Here is a 19800-nt window from a genome sequence, read left to right as displayed (position 1 = left end):
CACACACACACACACACACACACCTCCCTTAAACTCCACGAACTGTATTTCCTATCAAAAGGAAAAACACTTTCAGCCACATGGACAAGAGAAGTAAAACAATAAATATATTGCTTGACAGATGAGTGTTCACTAGAATTCATATCTGTGTTTTATAATGTTCTGATGAAGCGCTTGGCAGGTGCTGATGACAGCACATGCTCCCATTTGAAATAGCCAGTGCTAAGAGGTAGAATATTTATGTTAGCAAGGTGTAGGGTTGGCTGCTGCTGCTTTGTACATCTCTGTCTGGTTTAAACTGATTTGAAGGGAGCTCCTGTATAAAGGTAATACACAAACCAGTTGACCTTTTAATTACACATAGGGGACTAAGGTGCGCAGCCAACTCTTGCTGGTTTAATACTCTACATGGACGTCTGTGCATTTCTGTTGAAAGTAAAATATATGTTGCCTGGAAGCAATGTAAACACTAATTAACCTCAACATGAGCCCTGACCTCAAAATTCGTCATCCTCATGTGGGCAAAGCATGGGGTCTGCTAATTTTAGCAGCTCTTAGTAAGGAAATACTTGTACATGAAATGATAAAACCCACAATAAAGCTCAGCTATGGATCTCATTAAATTTCAAATAAAATGTGACATCAGGCTATGCATGTCTGTATTGTGCATGACATGAAAGGTAATTCAAAGATTTACATACTAGTAGTGATTTGGGTGAGGCATCTGGTGCAATTGCTGGTAAAGTATTTACTCAGAAACAGAACAATTAAATAGATTTATTTATGCCACGGCAGTTTAGTTAGGAAAGGCAAGGGGATTCGTCAAGTAGGGAGTTCTTTGAAGTGAAGAGAAAACTGCAGAAATCTTCTCAGCAGCTGCTCTCTCCCCCTGCGCAGTTTAGGTAGAACCCTGAGACTTTGAAATGACTCCATCAGCCCGCCGGAGAAAGCCAAAAGTATCTTTGGCACTCTGCACTTATTTTCACATTGTTGGCACTTCAGGGAAGCCCTCAAGGTTTAGTCGAAAACATTAAAAAGGCTTTCAACATGAAAAGTTTGAGATTCTATGCAAGTTGAATTCCACAAATTTGCGTGCCACTCCAGAGTTTCTCCAGAAGGACTCCCACACTGGCCAAAGCATTGCAAAAACAGTTTGAGGAATTGTCATTAACAGGTATTTTAAGTAACATGAAGCATACCTGACGGTCATTAAATGACATCTGCCTGTGGATCTGTCCACTCTATCTATCTGAGTTTAAGTAAAAAACAGCTAAATGAATGATTTTCTGCATCAGTTTGTCTTATTTTATTTATTCTGCAATGCTAAAAGAAAAAATATTGTCTTCACAAAGACCCCAAAAGTGAAAGCCATTATTACTACAGGTCTCAGGTATGGTGTTGTTTATCATCACTCAATATGATGTTTAATCCCTTGTGCCATAATCCAGCTCAGACTTTAAACAATGCAAATCCACCATGCAAAGGATTACCACAGCAAACATCAGGCTACACAGTCATAATTCTTAAGCACCAACCATTGACTTTAGCATATAAGGCAACTGACTGCGGACACATCACTGGGTTTATCAGACTGGGTCATTTTTTCTGTAATGTTCCACTGTGTTAGGCCAACATTTTAGAGGGTTAGGTTAGTCAAACATCCTGGTTGTCCCCTTTGTGTCCAATCACAACACGTGGCAAATATTCAAACAAATCCTGCCAATGTTTTACAAAGCTAAGGTACTGGTTTATCCAGAGAAGTACGCTAATATAAACCTACCTCAACATTCAATTTAGAATCTTACTATCAAGCAAATATGCAACCAAATCATGCTAATTCTTTAACATGCAACCAGTTTAATGCTTACTCCAGGTTATTGCTAAAAGGCTATGCTAAGAAGATGTTTGGTAGCACATCTACAACCACTCACAAGCTAATCGTGACATTCTGAGTATATCCCCAACATCAGCATTAATGCGTCTTATTGGCTGAACTTGTTTGCCTCAGGGTGCATAGTCTGCATAGACATCTGCAGCTAAGACTGAGTGCAAAAAGCACCAAGATCACATGTCCCACATCAAACAGCAAGTCATGCAAAGAAATCTTGTATCTAATAACAAAACATCACCATCATCATTCATATGACTTTTTGTTGTACATTTTTTAACAATGATCCTAACGTTACATAAAACTCAATATGAGTATCTTTAATTTAAGGGAAGTTTTGGTGTATCCCACATGAAACTCCAGTACATGTGAAACTACTGCTGAATAAAGCAGCAGGCCTGCTTGTACACTGATTTGAAGACCTGCTTCCAGCTTGTTCAATGGACACAAGTCAACCTCTCTCATCGCTTGTATAATCTTTGTCAGAGCAAACAATGAGCGTGCAACCGACTCGCTGGTATGACTGAAGGTACAACTCGGACTGGACTTGGATCATGCTGCGTGAGAGTTTATTTTGATTTGTTTCATGGACATTTGTTCCAAACAACTTCATTGTATGACAATGTTCGCCACTTAGTGAAAATCTGTTTTCTGGGAAGATGTGGATTACATTTCTTTGTTTGGCTTTCCACGCTGTGTTGGGAGACAACTTTCTTAAACCATAATAAATATGACCTTTTCTTGTTTGTGACTTGTGTCTAGCCTTTTGGAGGGGATGGCTGGTGTGACACCATCAACAACCGGGCTTACTGCCAGTATGACGGAGGAGACTGCTGCCCGTCCACACTCTCCACCAGAAAGGTACACAAACAAACGTTTCCAGTGCTATACCTCCTGTCTGCTGTATTTACACAGGAAGAGAAAGATTGATTTTTTCATTTTATCCCATCTGTTTGTGTTTTTATTTTTAATAACAAAATATATTTCTCCAGGGTATCCTTTTAATAGATATAATATAACCTACAATGTCCGTCCACTTTGTTATAAAGGTGGCAGGGCTCGCGTCTTGCAATCAAGATGGAGCTTAGAGGCTGAAGCTGGATTCAAAGCCAGATTCTTCCTGTTTACAGTAGTAGAAATCCATCTCTTTTTGGAGTGCTACACTGCCACGCAGGAGACTTCCACTAAGCAAACAAACACAGATCCCTGCTACTTTCCCCTCTCTCCTGTTAATGACTGCGCCTATTTAGTCTCCCTCATCTGTACTTAAAACAACAGAGGAGACTTGTGCCCTCCAGCTTTTCCACTCAAATGGTAAATAAGCAGGTTTTCACCACCCATGCTGCTGCTATACGCTTTCTCACTTCTCATATTAGGGTGTTTCTCCAATACAAGAAATGAGTCAGGGCTCAGGATGTCAGAATACTCTTGGACAACAACACAGTATACCTGATGAGACTCTTTTACACTGTAACAGTTTTAGCAGATGACAATGAAAATCCCACCGTATTACTTTGTTGGTGAAAACACTTCATTTAAAGCATCTTCAGTGCAGATAAAAAAAAAAACTTTTTTTGTAGTGCAGCTCTACTGTGTGATTTAGACCTATAATTTGATTAAAGGAAGTCTAACACAGGCCTAATGAGTTTGAGGAATATGTTGGATATCTTTGTGTTTATCCATCCTTACTTTCCCCGGAGATAGCTTGTTCGTGCTCGCTACAAGATGCAAATGTATCACATTACACTAATTGCACTAAATGATTGCTGTATATATTGGGTGGGTAAGAGGAATGGTATGAATAATAATGAGGAAGCCCGTGTTGGGCCAGTGGTGGAAACCAGGGCACTCATTCCCTGAAATACTTCTACATAAACACGTCTTTTTTTCCTATTTTTCTGCGCTCTCATGAGAACTTCTCTCCTGTGTGGACGTTTGGGGAGTAGCTCACCCCCCTCCCACTATACCCTATTTGGCTACTGTACAGCCACATATTCATGACACCCATTCAGGGGGCCCTGCCTATTAATTCCTATAGCCTACAGTTGGCCAAGCCTCCGCTGTCTCCTCCATGTCCGCAGCACGCCATGACTCACTGGCAGCTCCTTCCTAAATGGAGAAGGAGTTCAGCGAGTCTGTAGCTGCCGTCATAATAAATGAGCTGCCAGACTGCCACTAACTGCTCTTTTACAAGGGGAAGGGGGAGGGAGGAGGTATAAGGGTGGGAGCAGCGAGGTGTCTGATGGTCTGCGGTTCATTCGGCCACTGTAAAACAGCAGCTCAGCGAGCGGGGGTTGCTCCGAGGAAGTGAACTCAACCGCCGTAAGAGTCAGCATCCTGACTGCCGCCGCGGCTCCAGCGGAGTGATGCAGTTAGCGGGGGGTGGGAGGGTTAGGGGCTTGGTGGGGGGGTTGATGAAGAGCGCTGGATGGTAGGGTTGTTTACAGAACTCTCTGTTTCTATGTGGCTCGACTTATGCAGGTGTAGGAAATTACAGGTTTTTAACACAGCGTGACCCAGATCACATATTTCTTTTCTGCCAAAAAAATTAAAACTTGAGACTCGGGATATTTTTTGGCAATTTTCTACAGTTTCAGTACTTACCCATAATCAGGGTTAAAACACACAGACAACAATGAGGTGATTTACCTTTTTCTGCTGGTAACACAGATTGTTTCAGAATCTGGCAGGATAAGTCATCCACATCTGAACTACATCAAATATTTGAATCAATATTCATATCTATTTGTGTCTGGATCAGTCCACAGAGGCCAGCTGCCTACTTTTTATGGAGTGCAGGCAGTATTGGTTTTATTTACAGGGGTAGTTGCGGCGATGACAAGGGAGGAGGGATACACCAGAGATGATTCAGGTGGGATTCAGTCATTGGCCGACAGGGAAAAGATCTGAGCTGCCACACCATCTATGGAAGCACACAATCTTCCTTTGATTTGTTAACTCGAGTCTGTGTTTTAGCCCGACAAGGGGCCAAAGTAGTAAAAGTAGCAGAGCAAACGGAAGGAAGACAAAGAAGACATGATTTTTTTTACATGAGACTGAACACCATTTGGTTCTGGTTGCATGCAAGGTTGAATTCATCAATTTGAAACCATTTCTTGTCACATGAATTCCGTTCATGAATATGTTGCCGTAAACAGCGGGGAGGCAACTAATCCAAACACTCAACACAGCCAAAAGACTTGGCTTTTGTTTCTGTGGATGAAGGGAAAGCAAGCCCTTTCTCTCACTCCAAAGGTTGTTAGAAGGCATCAAAGGTGGAATATTGCTTGGCTTGTTCTGCGCCTGCATCAATGAATCAAGATGAAGCTGTTAAGGAAACATTTAATGGCCGCGCCAATTCGTCTTAAATGGGACTGCTCGCATTTTAAGTGAAGCTGGGCCTTCTGCAGCTCGTTCAGTGAAGCTATTACCCTGCCATCAACCCCATCTCAATCCAAAACTGAGTGCAATCAGCAGTGAAGGCCGACCAGCTGCTACCTCCCACTCTCCTTCTCGCCTTGCTTGCCGTCATCCTTATTTTCTTTCCTCGCCTCCCACTCTCCTTTCTCCCTCTCCCTTTCTTTCTCTCAATCTTCCTCTCACTCCTTCTCTCCAGGAGCGAATGTTTACATTTCTTGCAACAGACTGCTTCGCGGGGCACCAGAGTTTATTTTGCAACTTGTGGTGATGGCTCGCTTCCTAGACAAGAGCTGGCAGCCTCTTGTTGTTGATTCTTAACATGTGTTCATCCGTTCACCTCCACGGCGGTGCGTTCCTCCCTCCTTCCCCCTGAAGACCCTCAAGGTTTCTTGCCGTTCAAAGGCCACGTTGAACCATTTGACATCATGCACTTTATCGGCCTCCGGGGGGCCGTGGGAGTTCTCTTTGAAACTGTGAGGAAATACAACAAGTCTAATAAGACCACGCTCGGGTTACTAAGCGGTACTTACCTTTCAGCACAAACAGAATGTAGGAGAGGGGACAAAACTGTCCACTAGCTGCTAACTCAGTTCAAGCACATTTATTTTTTATTGTCTGTTTTTGCCATTCAAAGACGTGCTCTTTGCTACAGTTGAAAGGTAACAACCCTGCTGGGATGCCTCCTCAACTTGTGCATTTTTCTCTGCTTATACTAAAAGTCCTGATGTAATATTTACTTTTATACTTCTCTTTCTATGCTTTTGTTCCACTTACTTCCAGTGGAATATATAAGCATGATTTTATCAGATCTCATCAAAGAACCATCTCAGACAGTTTTAAACAGGGAAACCAACCAAATGGAATGTGTGTTTTCTCGGTTTAATCATCCATTAAAAATGACATCTGCACCAGACAGGCCTGAAATGTCACATCTTGTGTTTTTGTTTGAATCCAGCCACAGATTGAAAGATCTATAGTGGCTCTGGGAAGCCGAGCGCTGAATGTTGTGCTTGTTTACTGACAGGTCATTCAGTTTGGGGCGGACTGCAATCAGGATGAGTGCACTTGCCGTGATCCGGACGCTGAGGAGAATAAGAGCAAAGCCAAGCACTTGGAAGGAGGAGGAGGAGGAGGAGGAGGAGGTGGAGGAGGTGGAGCCGGAGGAGGAATGCAATAAGATGGAGGGATAAAAGAAGCTGAACTCGTGTTAAACAGAGTCAAACCACAGACTATACACCACAACAAACAAACAAAAAAATATCCGATTTACAATTTTATTTTGTAATGTGAAGAATGCGATTGAAGTCAGATCATACAGTAAAAGCCCGTTTTTATTCAATCAAAACCAATATTGTTGTTAAAAAGCATCACATGAGTGGTTTATACATTTGATTTATATGTTCCAGCTTCAATCCGGCCAAATAATATCCACAAGAGGATATAATGTTTTGTTTTCCTGTTAAGAGGTGAAAGGTTGTCTTAACTGCTGGATGTGGGTAAGAGCAGAAAATGATCTTTTAAAAATGCAAAATAGAAGAAAAACAGGGAGCATTGATGGAAGAAAACACTGAAGTTCAGATAGGGTTAAAAAAAAAAGCTGTCGATCCAATTGCGTACAAATCAAGTCATCATAATTGGATCAAATCACTATTGTACATGGATTCAAGTACTTTTCTGGAGTTGATTAGTCTTGGGATAAAGAAACCAAAAGGACTGACTGTGCCTGAAAACTGTTGAGCACATGCACAGTCCTTACAGTAAAGGTTATTTGCTACTAACTACGTATACTGTTGCATCCAGTTAGATGGAAAAATATTAGCATCCCATAGGATTTTCAAAGTAGCTCATTCAAAACATACTGAAGTCCATATTATATACTCATTATGAAAGGCAGGTTTGTTCATTTTAACTCATCTGATGACTACTTAAAATATATCAAGTCTAGATGACAAAGGAAAAGACAAACAATTGCTCTGAAACACTTCAAATAGTTAAAATCTTCATCAGCGTGCATCAGATCCTTCTACAAAACACTTCTTTCATACAGTTAGCTGGTAGGAATGTAAAAGGATACATACTGTAAAGACTAACATATATAGACTAATATATTTGGATCACCTAACATATTTACTAGATCACGTATTAGTCACACAAGTCGACACTATTTATATCACAAACCCAGTAATAACATGATCATTTATCTGTGCCGTACGGCATGTGCACAGAGCGTCATGCTGTCATATTTATATTTACACAAAAACTCTTAATCTTACACACTATGAAAGAGACAAGCTAAAAAGAAAAAAATCTGAAAAAACAAAACAAAAAAAAACTCCCAATACTTTTGGGACACTCAGCCATGCCTTTTTCTTTTCAGCTCAACACTGATTTCTGTTTGCGTATACTGTATGTATGTCAGAAAGATTCTGCTATCCATTAGCCAGAAATGATGAAGTAGCCCATCCAAATATTGTATCTATAAAAGTGTAATCATGTTCTTTGTGATATTTTACAATACTTTATACTCTATATGAAATAAATAGCGACTTTATATCGACCCCTATCATGTCTCTCTGATGGTTTATTTGGTTTCTTTTAGTTCACAGAGGATGTGTCTTTTGTTGGTTTCCTGCTTGTACAAATGATGTTTGAATAGAATGTAATTTAGGTATAACTAGCTACTATAGGTTGGCTGGCGCACACACACACACACACACACACACACAGACAGAGTTCAGTAATTAATTCGTTAAATCCATAATGGCACACCTACTTTTTGGTTCAAAACCTGTAAACAAAGTTCTGTGCTGATATTTAATGACAGCTATTCTATATTGAAAGTTTCAGGGCTATAACTGTTCTCATAGTATTTGGACAGATTAATATAGAATCACTTTAGAATCACAAAAAGGAAGACAGAAACCTTCTTTCTGTTCTGTGAGTCCTTGTTGTTTTGACATCTGATTTCCAGGCTCTCTCTCCAGGTTTTTGTCATTTAAACAGAAAGAACTCTGAAGACAGTAGACCTTAGAAACGGCACTGTGCTTAACATGGTTTGACAAAACAAAGCAAAGTAAACAAATGTCTCAGCTCCCAGTAACACTTCATATCATGCATTTTGCAAAATGTCAGGAAAACTATTACCCACAAACTTTTACCTTCTGAACTCATACTAAATTCTAAATGATTAGGGAGTCATTTCCAAATCTGCGGTCAGAGATCTGCAGAAATCTTTTCACTTTAGATAGAAGGCTTTGCCAGGATGACGGCATTAGATTTGGCCATGCAGTAGACTGACTTCTACTTTATCCTCCTTTTCAAATTCCAGATAGGCCACATTTTTCTGAATGACGCCTACCACAGCTGGTTTCTATGTGGACGTGCATTTGGTTTGTGTAATATATGAACAGTGATGCCGACAGTATCGATATCACAGATCTGGATCTTTATGCAGGACTACTGTAATACTTTACATTCACAAATGCACTTGAGCATAAATCTATGACATCTTGCATGAATACAAATCAATACTTTGACATTCTCCTGAGCAACTTTAAAGGGTCAGTTCACCAAATTTAGCATCAGGCGATAGAAGCAACAATAATCTAAATTCACTTCCAGCTGTATGAGAGCATGAATAAATAATTTGCACAAATAAAAATAGTCTTATAATAGTCTAGTAGATTTAGATCAGCAGTAGAAGAATATTCATACAGCCATGTTTCATAATATATTCTTTATTGTTCTTTGAAGTAGCAAAGATCAAAGTGAAAAAGTTGAGTTTATGACAGCCACATACAGTATAGACAATATATCATGCAGATAGTAGATGGTTCACATTTCTCTCAAAGGTCAAGAGGTCATTCATTTCACGTTCAAATCCACTCAATTATTTTGTCATTTTACCATTTTTGTACAACAAAATTAAACTTTAGTCTATTAATCAACCAATCACTTACAGTCCAATCCAATTTCAAACCGTCTTTAGATCAAAATCAGATTAAAAGGAAGTTAAACCTTTTCCTCTTTGCATTAGAACAGTACATTAGTGGATTAATCCGACTAAGCTACACAGCAGATATTACAGGACAATAGTGTATCTACCAAAGCACACGTAAATGTTGTAAAATCACCCGTTGTACATTTATATACAGGAGGAAAACACTGTACTGTGCTATAATGTGATGCATTTATGAAATACTTTGCTGCCTATACAAAAATCTACAAGCGTTCAGTTTAGTATTCACATATGAGATTTGTTAAAAATCAACAACTAATATACATTTGCATTTCTTTGACATCAATCTCCAACATGGCCACTGCACAGTAATAAAATAACATTTCAGAACGTAACAAATCAAGGCAAATAAAACACACTGTATTAGTTCAAATGAATGTCAGAAGGATCTCTCTAAAGATGTACATTATTGCATGAAGTTTAAACATACAGAGAAGCAGTCAAAAACAGACACTGTTAATTTGCGCTTTCGGTACAGAATTGTCACTTTTAACAGCGTTCATTGGTTAGATTTGGAATGATAAAATCTATATGAAACTATAAAATAATAAAGCGAAATACTTTATAGATACTTTTGGCAGGTTTGATTCAATATGTAGAGATAATGACTGCTGTTATTCAGTAAACCTCCTTTATAACAGCTTCATTTATAAACTATCAATAATACATTCAGCAGGTTATATCACTAAAACTTTATCATGATGCTATGTACAGCGTTTGTTTCGAATGTCTGTACTACTAAAATAACTTGCAGCAGACTGTCTTCTACATCTTCTTGTTCATTTTATCTTGCTAATAACATCTTAATCTCTTTAGCTTTACATGCTACCTCACCTTTCTCGTACAAACATGGACAGTTTGTAAAATACTGGCTTTGTTTCTGGTGCTACATGACAATTCCTTGTGTATGTTGCACTGCAATAAGTGTTCAATATGTTTAAATGACAAAACCAGGTCATGACACTGACTTCACTAAAAAAAAATGTAAAAGGAGAGTTAAAAATGACATGTCTTTGATGACAACTGATGTTCAGTATAAGCAACGCCACACAATAAAGCAGCCAATACCAAAACCATTTACAGCTGTAGAGATACTTGACAATTAGCCCATGATGTGTTAACCTGCTGAGTGTTTTTGCGTTTATTCATGACAAATGCGTCTGACAAGCACCGGAAGCTGTCAACCAGTAAAATATTAACAGTGAAACTGAAACTGCAATGATTTTTAACTGTAAAGAATCAGCATCTCCTGGGTCCATGGACATGGACTGCCTACAAAGTCACGATCAATATCACTAGCAGTTTTTTGACTGCTTCTTTGACATCAACGGTTTCCAGTTTGTACGTGTTCGCCATCATACAAGGTGATGTAAAAAATCTGAGGACATGATTAAGTTTGGATTTAAACAGGCACAAAAGAGCTGACGTGAGACCCTTTATGTCCAAGATCTGATCTTTTAATATCGTACTGAATATGATGAAGCTAAATGATACCAGGTTTTCTGTCTAGACTACTCTGCAACGTAAGGTTTCTTTATGAAAGATTTAACAAAGTCCAACAAAGACAAAGTGAAATTAAATTTTATTTTACATTTAGTTCCACCAAAACATGTGCATCTAATGTAAATTACCATATGTTCAGCTGTTTCCTATATGTATTTACTTTAATTGTGATATAAATTTTTCATATCAGGTCGCATTCAACATAAATAAAACAGGAAATAATGAAGAATCCCAGCCTTGAGGGCTGAGGGTCTCGCTGAGTTCTGATCTACTTTTGTTCTCAGATGGTCAAAGCCTTCCAGTCCTGCTTTCCAAAGGTTCACAATCAACACCAATGTAAATAAAATCATTAAAATATCCAGATGTTGACAGAGGCCAACCTTAAATGAAGCAACAACAACTATCCTTTTACATCACGCACCTGCAGCTGCTTCACAGTTAAAGTTGTCCATTATGTTTTTCCTTAGAATTACAGCAGTGCTTTGATCTGTTCAGAAAATACTGTATACACCACTACACTCATACAGCAAGACTAATGAAAATCTGATGAAAAACATGGAGAGGTGCTTTAACTGTGAAGCATATGTCAAGTTTGCTACCATTGGCCTCAGGACTTTATTAGTGTATAGGTCAAGAAAAGCACAGGAAAGATGAATAAAGCAGTGAGGTGTACCATCAGGAATCTGCTTTGAGAGATCAGCTCCTGCCTGAAGGCTGTGTTTGAACATTTGATTTTATTTAGACTTGATAAGAATAATGTAAGTGGACTGTTATTTCAAATAAAATTAGCTCAGTGGACTGGAGGAGTCAAATTTTGTTCTCCTGTTTTTGTTTTCCTTTGATATGAAAAATTTATCTCACAATAAAAATTTATAGGCTTCAAATAAAAGTAAAAAAAAAAAAGGATTTGTTTATGACACCTTAAATGCACATATCTTGCAGAAATAAATTTAAAACCTGCATTTTATTTGATTCTTTGTTGAGTTTGGCAAATCTTTATACTCCTTAGTGCATCCAAACTGAAACCTTAAAATATCATTAGAGCTCCTTGGGCTCGCCGTAGTCATTATACATGACAGTGAGCGTCTGCTCGTCACAGGCTTTGTGGACATCCTGGCCCATGTTCGCCCAGTTCAGCCCAAAGGCCTTGGTGTCAGTGTAACGGCAGGACAGGAACTTGAGGGACATCCTGCGAAGGCCGATCTTTGCCTCCTGAAGAAGACCCTTACACCACGGGGACAGTTCATCTAACTGGGAGAGGATGAGGCCGGCCTTCCTGTTGGTACAAACGATGATTAAAAGGTGTTTCTGTTTGCTTTTTAAAGCTTTCTGACATCCACAAACCTGTTATGAGTTGGAGAGAGATTTGCATTCAAAAACCAATTCAACAGAAACAGAATATAAAATATGAATGACAGACAGGAGGTGGACTCAACAAAAATCACATGTACAATACAGTCTACTGTATTTTCCTCATGGGCAAGGGGTAATGGTTGCATGTGTTGTGTGTATGGTCAAGCTCATTATATGCTTATATCATCAGGTAATGATGAAAATATGAACAGCTGGTTAACATGAATCCCAGTTAGTATTAGAGGTTTGGCATCAGAAGGAGGTCGACCAGCACTTTCCCAACCAACACTGGGTTTGAGATAAATGAAGTGATGAATAAACTGCGGCAAAGAACCAGTATTACCCCTGTGCCTCACCTGCAAGAGCCCAGTTCTTCAGTTTTTCCAGAGACAAATAAAGGTTGTTGGGATAATTGTAACCGCTCTCTCAACCTATGTACTGCACATTACCAATAAATGTTGTTATATTATTATAATGTTTTAAGATAATTTTGGATGCTGCCCTTTATAAAACAGTCGCTCTGCCAGCAAGTTTTCATCCTTCTCCCTCATACCACACATTGATACCCCTATATCACCTTGACACCTCTCTCTCTCTCAAAGAGGAAGTAGATACATAAATCAATATTTTCTGTGCCCCATGATGCACAACAGTTTGTTGGATTATTGGATCATTTTAACCACTGACTTGGATATTAGAGTTTATAAAAAACCAGTAATAACCTGTTCACCATTACTCTGCTGATGACCTCACTTTTAAATTAACTATGATTTAATGTTCATGTTCGAGATGAGCTCTCCAGCAAAATCTTCAATGCTGCTCAATTTTTTTTTTTTAGAAGAACTCCCTCAAAGAGTTCAGCCTTTTTCTGCCAAATCTAATAATTTGCCATAAATGGTCAGTTATCAACGTTTTTAAGATTTTGGTGAACCACTGGATTGCTACTGCACCCCTGTTCCTCCTTTGGTACACAAGAAGTCATCCAAATACCAAAGTTGAACAGGAGAAAAGAAAATATTGCTAAACTTCAGGAAAAGTACATCTTTGAGCTTCAGGTCAACCTGACACTGGTTTTATGGATTAAGAGTTGTTCACAGGAAAGGCCACAACAGGTGCTTGTAAATGGTTTTAAATCCAGTCAGTTGATTTTAAACACAGGGCTCCCCTAAGGCTGCATTTTATCCCCTATTCTCTTCTCTGTTTACACCAACAACATCTCCTGCAGCAGTGAAGGAATGACACTTTTAAAGTGTGCGGATGACATGGCCCTAGTGGCCCACCTGACTGGCACCAATGCTCTGTCTGAATACCATCAGGCAGTAAACAACCTGGTCCGGACATTTCGGAAAAGCTCCCTCGAGCTCAACATCACCAAGACCAAGGAGCTGTGCTGTGGGAGCAGACAGAAACCAGACTCACAACAACCACCTCTTTTCCAACCTCTCAGTATCGAAGGCCAGCTGGTAGAACAAGTACGGATGGAGAGATAGACACCTCCTTGTCCTTTTCCCAGCACACTGACTCTGTGTACAAGAAAGCCCAGCAGCGCCTCCACCTGCTGAGGAAGCTCAGGACTTTTAATGTCAGCAAGGACATTTTAACCCTAGTTTACAGGACACTAAATCAATCTATACTCACCTTCAACATTTCATCCTGGTACAACGCCCTCACTATCAAACACATAACAAAACTCTCCCGCATAATCCAACCAGCAGAATAATTGGTTTACTCCAAACTCTCCTATCCGATCACAACCCTGAACAGATTAAAATAAGCAGTGCACTCTGACTTGTTTAATACTGTTCTTGTCAGTGTTTTTGGTCATATTCTACGTACGTGTGTGTGTGTGTGTGTGTGTTTACATGTGGTTTTAAGTGTACATTACTTGTTGGTTGATGAGCCTTGTCAGACAATAAAGTTATCTTATCTTAAACAGAAGCACATCTCGCTCAAGGCTGCCCAACCCTCCACCTTGGTTCTTTAGAAAGTATTTAGAGAGTTGTTGATATCACAGGAATCAAGCAGCCAGCCAGTGACTGTGAAATGCAGTGAACTGTGGGAAATGCTTGTTGCCAAGCATCTGAAGAAAAGTGGAATCTCAGTGTTGATGCACATCAGGCTTCAGATACATTAGACTGTCTACAGCCCATTAATCACACCGTGGCTCTGCTGTTGTTTTAGAGTGACATCATCGTATGACAAAACCTAAAACCGACCCATCCACAAAACTGCTTCCTGTCTGAAGGGTAAGGTGCACGGTTACTGACACATTCCAACTTTGACCCAAAGCACACACAGTGGCTGCTGAAGGTCTGGGTGGGAATGATGAAAATAAAACAGTGGAAAAGTGAATGAATGAATAAATGAATGGCCATGGCAAGTAAAGAGCTGGTGCTGTGGAGGAAAGCAGGCTAATGGACGGCTGTGAAACTGTGGAGAGGCAGAAGAGAGACAGCTTGATTCCTATGAAATGCTTGAACTTGTCCTTTGGCCAAACCAGCCCAGCTGAAAAATCATCTCCATTAGTAACATGATGCACAGAGTTCACATAAATACATCTCATAGGGACACTGAGCGCAATAAATAACCATTAAGCCTGATGCAGCCCGTTTGGCCCTTGTAGAGAAACCCTGTCAGTGTTTGTCTAAAGTCAGAAAATGGCAGCAGGAGGAGATTTTGTTCATTCCACACACAGTTTCTCCTCATCCTTCAGCCAAACCAGCACTTCTACAGTGCAGAGTCCCCATTCTGCCAAGCCACAAGTCTGCTGGATGCACCAAAGTCACCAGAGCCATAGCACATTATACTGATGAACTGATGACACATCAGAGCACCCAGGCTACACATTCAATATGCACCAGTTAAAGGAAATGAATGACTATACAGATAGAATAAACATTTGTTTCTACCTATTCATCGCTCTAATTGTCTAGATTTCCGTTTCTATGCACATCAGCCTCCTGCAAGTATTCGGCTTCACTGCTGCAAGCGTCAACTTAATTCAGTTTACGGTGCAAAATGTGCAGGTGGAAGCAAACCGCAGTGAATTCACGTTCCACTAATCATCATAGACACTCACCTGGTAGTCATGAGGCAGATCTGATGATGATGTGATGGTGGTTGTCATGAAAATGATGATGGAGAGGTGAAAGTGATGGAAACAGAGATGACACTGGAAAGGGAGATGGTGGTATGGGAGGTAACGATGACAGCTGCCATGTGTTGATGCAGTCAAGATTCTGACTGGTGATCTCAAAATAATGATAAAGTTCATATTGAGTTCATTCTTGACCTTCATCAGCAGTCTGAAGCTTTTGAAGATCTACTAAACGGACTTCATCAGCTGCTTCCAAAGTCAAGAATGAATGTTGAACATCAGCTTTTAAGCGCACAGGGATGAAAAGTCCTTAAAGTACTTTGGAAAAAGAAAAAAAAAACGGTTACTGATCAAAAAAAACTGGTCAAACGCAATCTGCTGATGAAGATCATGTGATATGACCAAAATCTCCAGAACAGGTACTAAATGCACCTTGTGATAGGACTGTTTTCTCAACTACAAAAAACAACTTTTTAGTCATATGCTCCCAGTGAACAACTTTCATAGGATGAATCAGGTGCCAACTTTGAAGTTCTCATCTCTGGTCCACTTTTGAAAATGACATCTACCTCTCCCTCTTTCATTCAACCCAGAATCTATGGATATGTAAATATTGTTCATTTCAAAAGTTTTCCTGCTGGACACAAAATGTCTCCTTCTTCACTGTAAAGTCCATTCTCAGTGTTTGTGCACTGGATGCTTCAAGTTTCCACATCACACTTGTGTGAGTTGTATGCTGGACCATGATTGGCTCTAAACTAGTTATGATGTTACAAATCATTGAATTTAAATTTAAGGTGAACACAGAGAAACTTTCCCTCTTCAGCAGATGAATGTGAAAACAAACTCTGCACATACATCATTCTGTACAATGAAGCTCAAACATCCGAGAGGAGTACAAATAAGCAAAACAGATTTTTGAGTGAAGGGGGACTTTAAGTTTGAGAACATCTGGCTGCATCTGTGCTAATGTTTGCAGGTTAAGCTTCTTGTGATCAATCTGGAGTGAACACAGACACAGTAATGGATGCACACATACTAACAGATTTGAATCTCCAAGTCTGCCATGTGTGTCGCATACTGTACACCCAAACACTAACAAACTGCTCAAACACAAGTATACTTACATAATGTAGTAAGTGAGACCAGTCCAGTCCAGATTGATTTGCAGTTAAGTCTGGATCAGGATCATGATCCCAAATAAATCCAAGACTATTACCATTTCTACATACAACTAGAAGTAGCTTGAGTGTTCAAATCTCTGTGGTAAACTTAATATCCTCTTGTCAAACACCCATTCAGAGTGATGACCCAGAAGGCTTCTTTTATTTTTGATTCTGTTGATAAGCTGCAATTCTTTGGAGATTTGAGCTTAAACTTGGCGCTGGCTAACACATTGTAATAATACAGACACTGTGTGGCCTGTGGATGCCTGTACAGTATTTCATCTCCTGTCTTAGACTCACTCCAAATCAACTGCTGTTCTGTAAACATATAGCACATCACCATATTTCCGCTGAATGTTCGTGTTATTTCTGGAAAATGACTGGATTTTGTACCCCTCAATAGGCCCTAATTCCATTCAAAGAGGCAAAACAGTTTGAGTCAAACATATTTCTATGTTATTGTTGGCATTCTTCTCTAATTTGCAAACCATTTTACATATAGAGACACATGAGAAGAAACATCCTCCTTGCAGTTGTTTGGCTAATAAGTATTTTGCATATGTTATTACATTGTTTTTGGAATCAGAGTATATTTTGAATGTTATGTACATTTGGATGCTCAGCAGGACAACATCTCCTTTGCAAATGCATGTCCAGAGAGCCATAACAGCCCCGGTTATGTTCTCTGCCATGGAAGCTGGAGAGAAAGAAATAATCATTTTAATTATGTCAGTCTTCTCGGACAGCCTGTCTGCAGACAAGAACCCTTGTGTTGGTAGTTTGCTGCCATACTGTCATTCATATCATTTTTCTGAAACCCCTTTATGTTCCCAATATTTTGCCACAGATTTCAGTGGTTTCAGGAAATTGGGATATTTATTTGCTTAGAATAAAGAAAAAAAATGTGGTTTGTTATGCTTTCGTGTCTCAGGAAGGCAGAGGAACGTTTCACAGGTTCCAAATAGCAACAGTTGTCACCATAAATCCTAGTGCATGTATAGGAGTGGAAAATGGTCTTCAAGATACTCGAGTGCCCCTTAAAAAAGTTACACTTGCAACTTCTGTGTGGATTTGTGTCAAATACAATCATCCACATATACTGTATGTACTGTATACACTGTATACACACATGGTCATATTGAAAGGTACACATTACATGGTATGGTGTAGAAGCATACACACGTAAACACACAGTTTAAATCATTTTAAACAAATAGAAAATTTGAAAAATGCTTATATTTACATTGAAAATATTAAATGTTCCTCCAGTTGACTGAGTTGATTGATTGTTTCACATAAAAAGACTCAGAAACACTCTACCAGTCTACAAGACACCAGAAACATTTTTACTTTAAATGATGCACACACGTTCTCTCAGGTCTCTCATTTTGGACTTGATCCAAAACATACCTGTGCAAAACCTATTTGCAGCCAATAAGCATTACATTTTTCAGAAATGAGGCCATAGCACAGTCCGCCCCAATCCAAACAGACCCTAGGATACTTAGACCATATTAAAAATGTGGTTAACCTCATCAGACTCAAAAGAGAGCCAACACAGGCAGCAGCATGATGTGCCACCAATAAATGAGTGGCCACCATTGAAAATAGACAAAATACATGTCCTTTATCCTGCATTTCACCTCCGTCTCACCTCAAAAACCACATATTTCTTTTATGATTATGATTAGAGCTTATAGAAAGTCCGCTATGATCCACTTCGCTATTAGACATACTTACACACAGACCAAAGCCCTGTGACAACAGGACTTCCAGACTCGATTCAACTGATTATAATTTGGACTTGGTTTCTCAGTTAATTTATAGTTTCTGCATCTGTGTAGCCTTCAGGGTCGGCAAAGGTGAGTGTGTTGTAAATTTCATCATTTCATCATCTGCACAGGTCCTCACAGACTGTCCATGTGAAGTCCTAAATTTATGACAGAGGAGACGCACTGACAAATATGTGTGAACACATCCACACAGTATGTGCAGACACCCTCTGTTGTGTTAACAGAACCATGTGTGTTTCTGCAGTCCACGTCTGTATCCCTATTTCCTCTATATCAGCCCCTTTCAGCCACGGAGTCGACCTAGTGGACCTAGACCAAGTTTCACCTTGCTCAACTTTTGTTGCAACACAACATGATGAAATATGTTGTCAGTGAATATTTTGCAGATATGTTTATTGAACATGTCCAAATTTCATTGATAACAAGAAAAAGAGTGTGCAGTGTGCTAGTGGCACAGTGAGGCTTTAGAGATCATCACAATTCATCATGAGGGGGACTTGACTATCTCTCCCAATATTTCATGACATTCAATATTTGTTGCGACATTTCACTAACATCCGAAAAAGACAAACAAAAACATAAAGTGCATCTTTACATTCCTCTAAAGACGTATTTGCCGTTGAAAATAACTAGTATATTAACAACATTTCTAGGACAGGGTCAGAGTTTTCTTCATGAATTTACTCATTCCTCTACCTTCATACTTAAAGCATATTTACCACAGATATCAAAGTGTTTGTATTTTAAACCTTCACATTTCAAATTAATACACTTTTAGAATTCTTTTCTGTAGCTCAGCTCAGCATGAGAAGAATTATAATATTCTAATTTGATGAACTGCATAGTTGAAGCATTATTATCAGCTACTAAAAATACTGTGACAATTCCAGTACCTCCTTATACTGCATTTGACAGGAAACAGTAGCACCCTGGACGTCTCCTGGTAAGGGCATATGAGGTACTTTTTATTGTTATCTAAAAGTCATAACAAAGTGCTCTGGTTCTGTTAATGGGATACTTTTACTGGAAATTTATATCACAGTGTGTAAATATTTATATGTTTCTCTTCACTATTCAGTATCGCAGAAACCAATAAATCACTGTTGGACGAGAAGCTGAAAGGCACTTCTGCTTTCACTGCGTGTATTTTTGTCCTTTCCTCATCTAAAAAAAGTCAGAGAGCAAAGTAAACAGTCTGCTGTGATTATGATTATGATTTCCTGAGAGAAATTCCAACCATAACAATACTTATTATCACAAGCACTCCTCTGATTAGAGAGACTGTCATGTAAAAACAGAAAGGAAATAGAAAAAATTGAATATTTTGCAGTTCCTCAAAGGGCACGGAGTCCAACCAAGGACACGGTCAGGACTGAAATGGCGAGGATTGAGGATTTTCTTTCAGCCCAGCCAAAACATCTAGCGTTTCTAAGTCAACAGCCAAGCGGCGTGCCTTAAATAATGGGTACTCCCCTGGCGATGACAAGGTCTGGCCCTCAGGAGAAGAAGTGTCAAGCCTTGGAGAGACAGCCTTTCGGTGAGTTTATGGTTTTAGTTAAAAC

At 39.3% G+C, this 19800-nt stretch overlaps 2 protein-coding genes across 4 annotated transcripts in view; one reads left to right on the top strand and one right to left on the bottom strand.

The window, feature by feature from the left end:
* The window catches only part of pappa2 (pappalysin 2), a 76360-nt gene extending 69875 nt beyond the window's left edge, over positions 1 to 6485 (top strand). Inside the window, exons 26-27 of the mRNA XM_044367468.1 lie at positions 2651 to 2749; positions 6333 to 6485. Of these exons, the coding sequence (XP_044223403.1) occupies positions 2651 to 2749; positions 6333 to 6485 (252 nt within the window). The remainder of the gene's footprint in view (positions 1 to 2650; positions 2750 to 6332) is intronic.
* A 2544-nt stretch (positions 6486 to 9029) lies between these two features.
* The window catches only part of astn1 (astrotactin 1), a 393038-nt gene continuing 382267 nt past the window's right edge, over positions 9030 to 19800 (bottom strand). For all 3 annotated transcript variants that reach the window (XM_044367646.1, XM_044367647.1, XM_044367648.1), the window contains one exon: positions 9030 to 12105. In XM_044367646.1, the coding sequence (XP_044223581.1) occupies positions 11868 to 12105 (238 nt within the window). In that variant the 3' untranslated portion in view covers positions 9030 to 11867. The remainder of the gene's footprint in view (positions 12106 to 19800) is intronic.

This window comes from Thunnus albacares, chromosome 12 (assembly GCF_914725855.1).
Source record: "Thunnus albacares chromosome 12, fThuAlb1.1, whole genome shotgun sequence".
Lineage (NCBI taxonomy): Eukaryota > Metazoa > Chordata > Actinopteri > Scombriformes > Scombridae > Thunnus > Thunnus albacares.
This window is presented reverse-complemented; position numbering and strand designations above follow the sequence as displayed.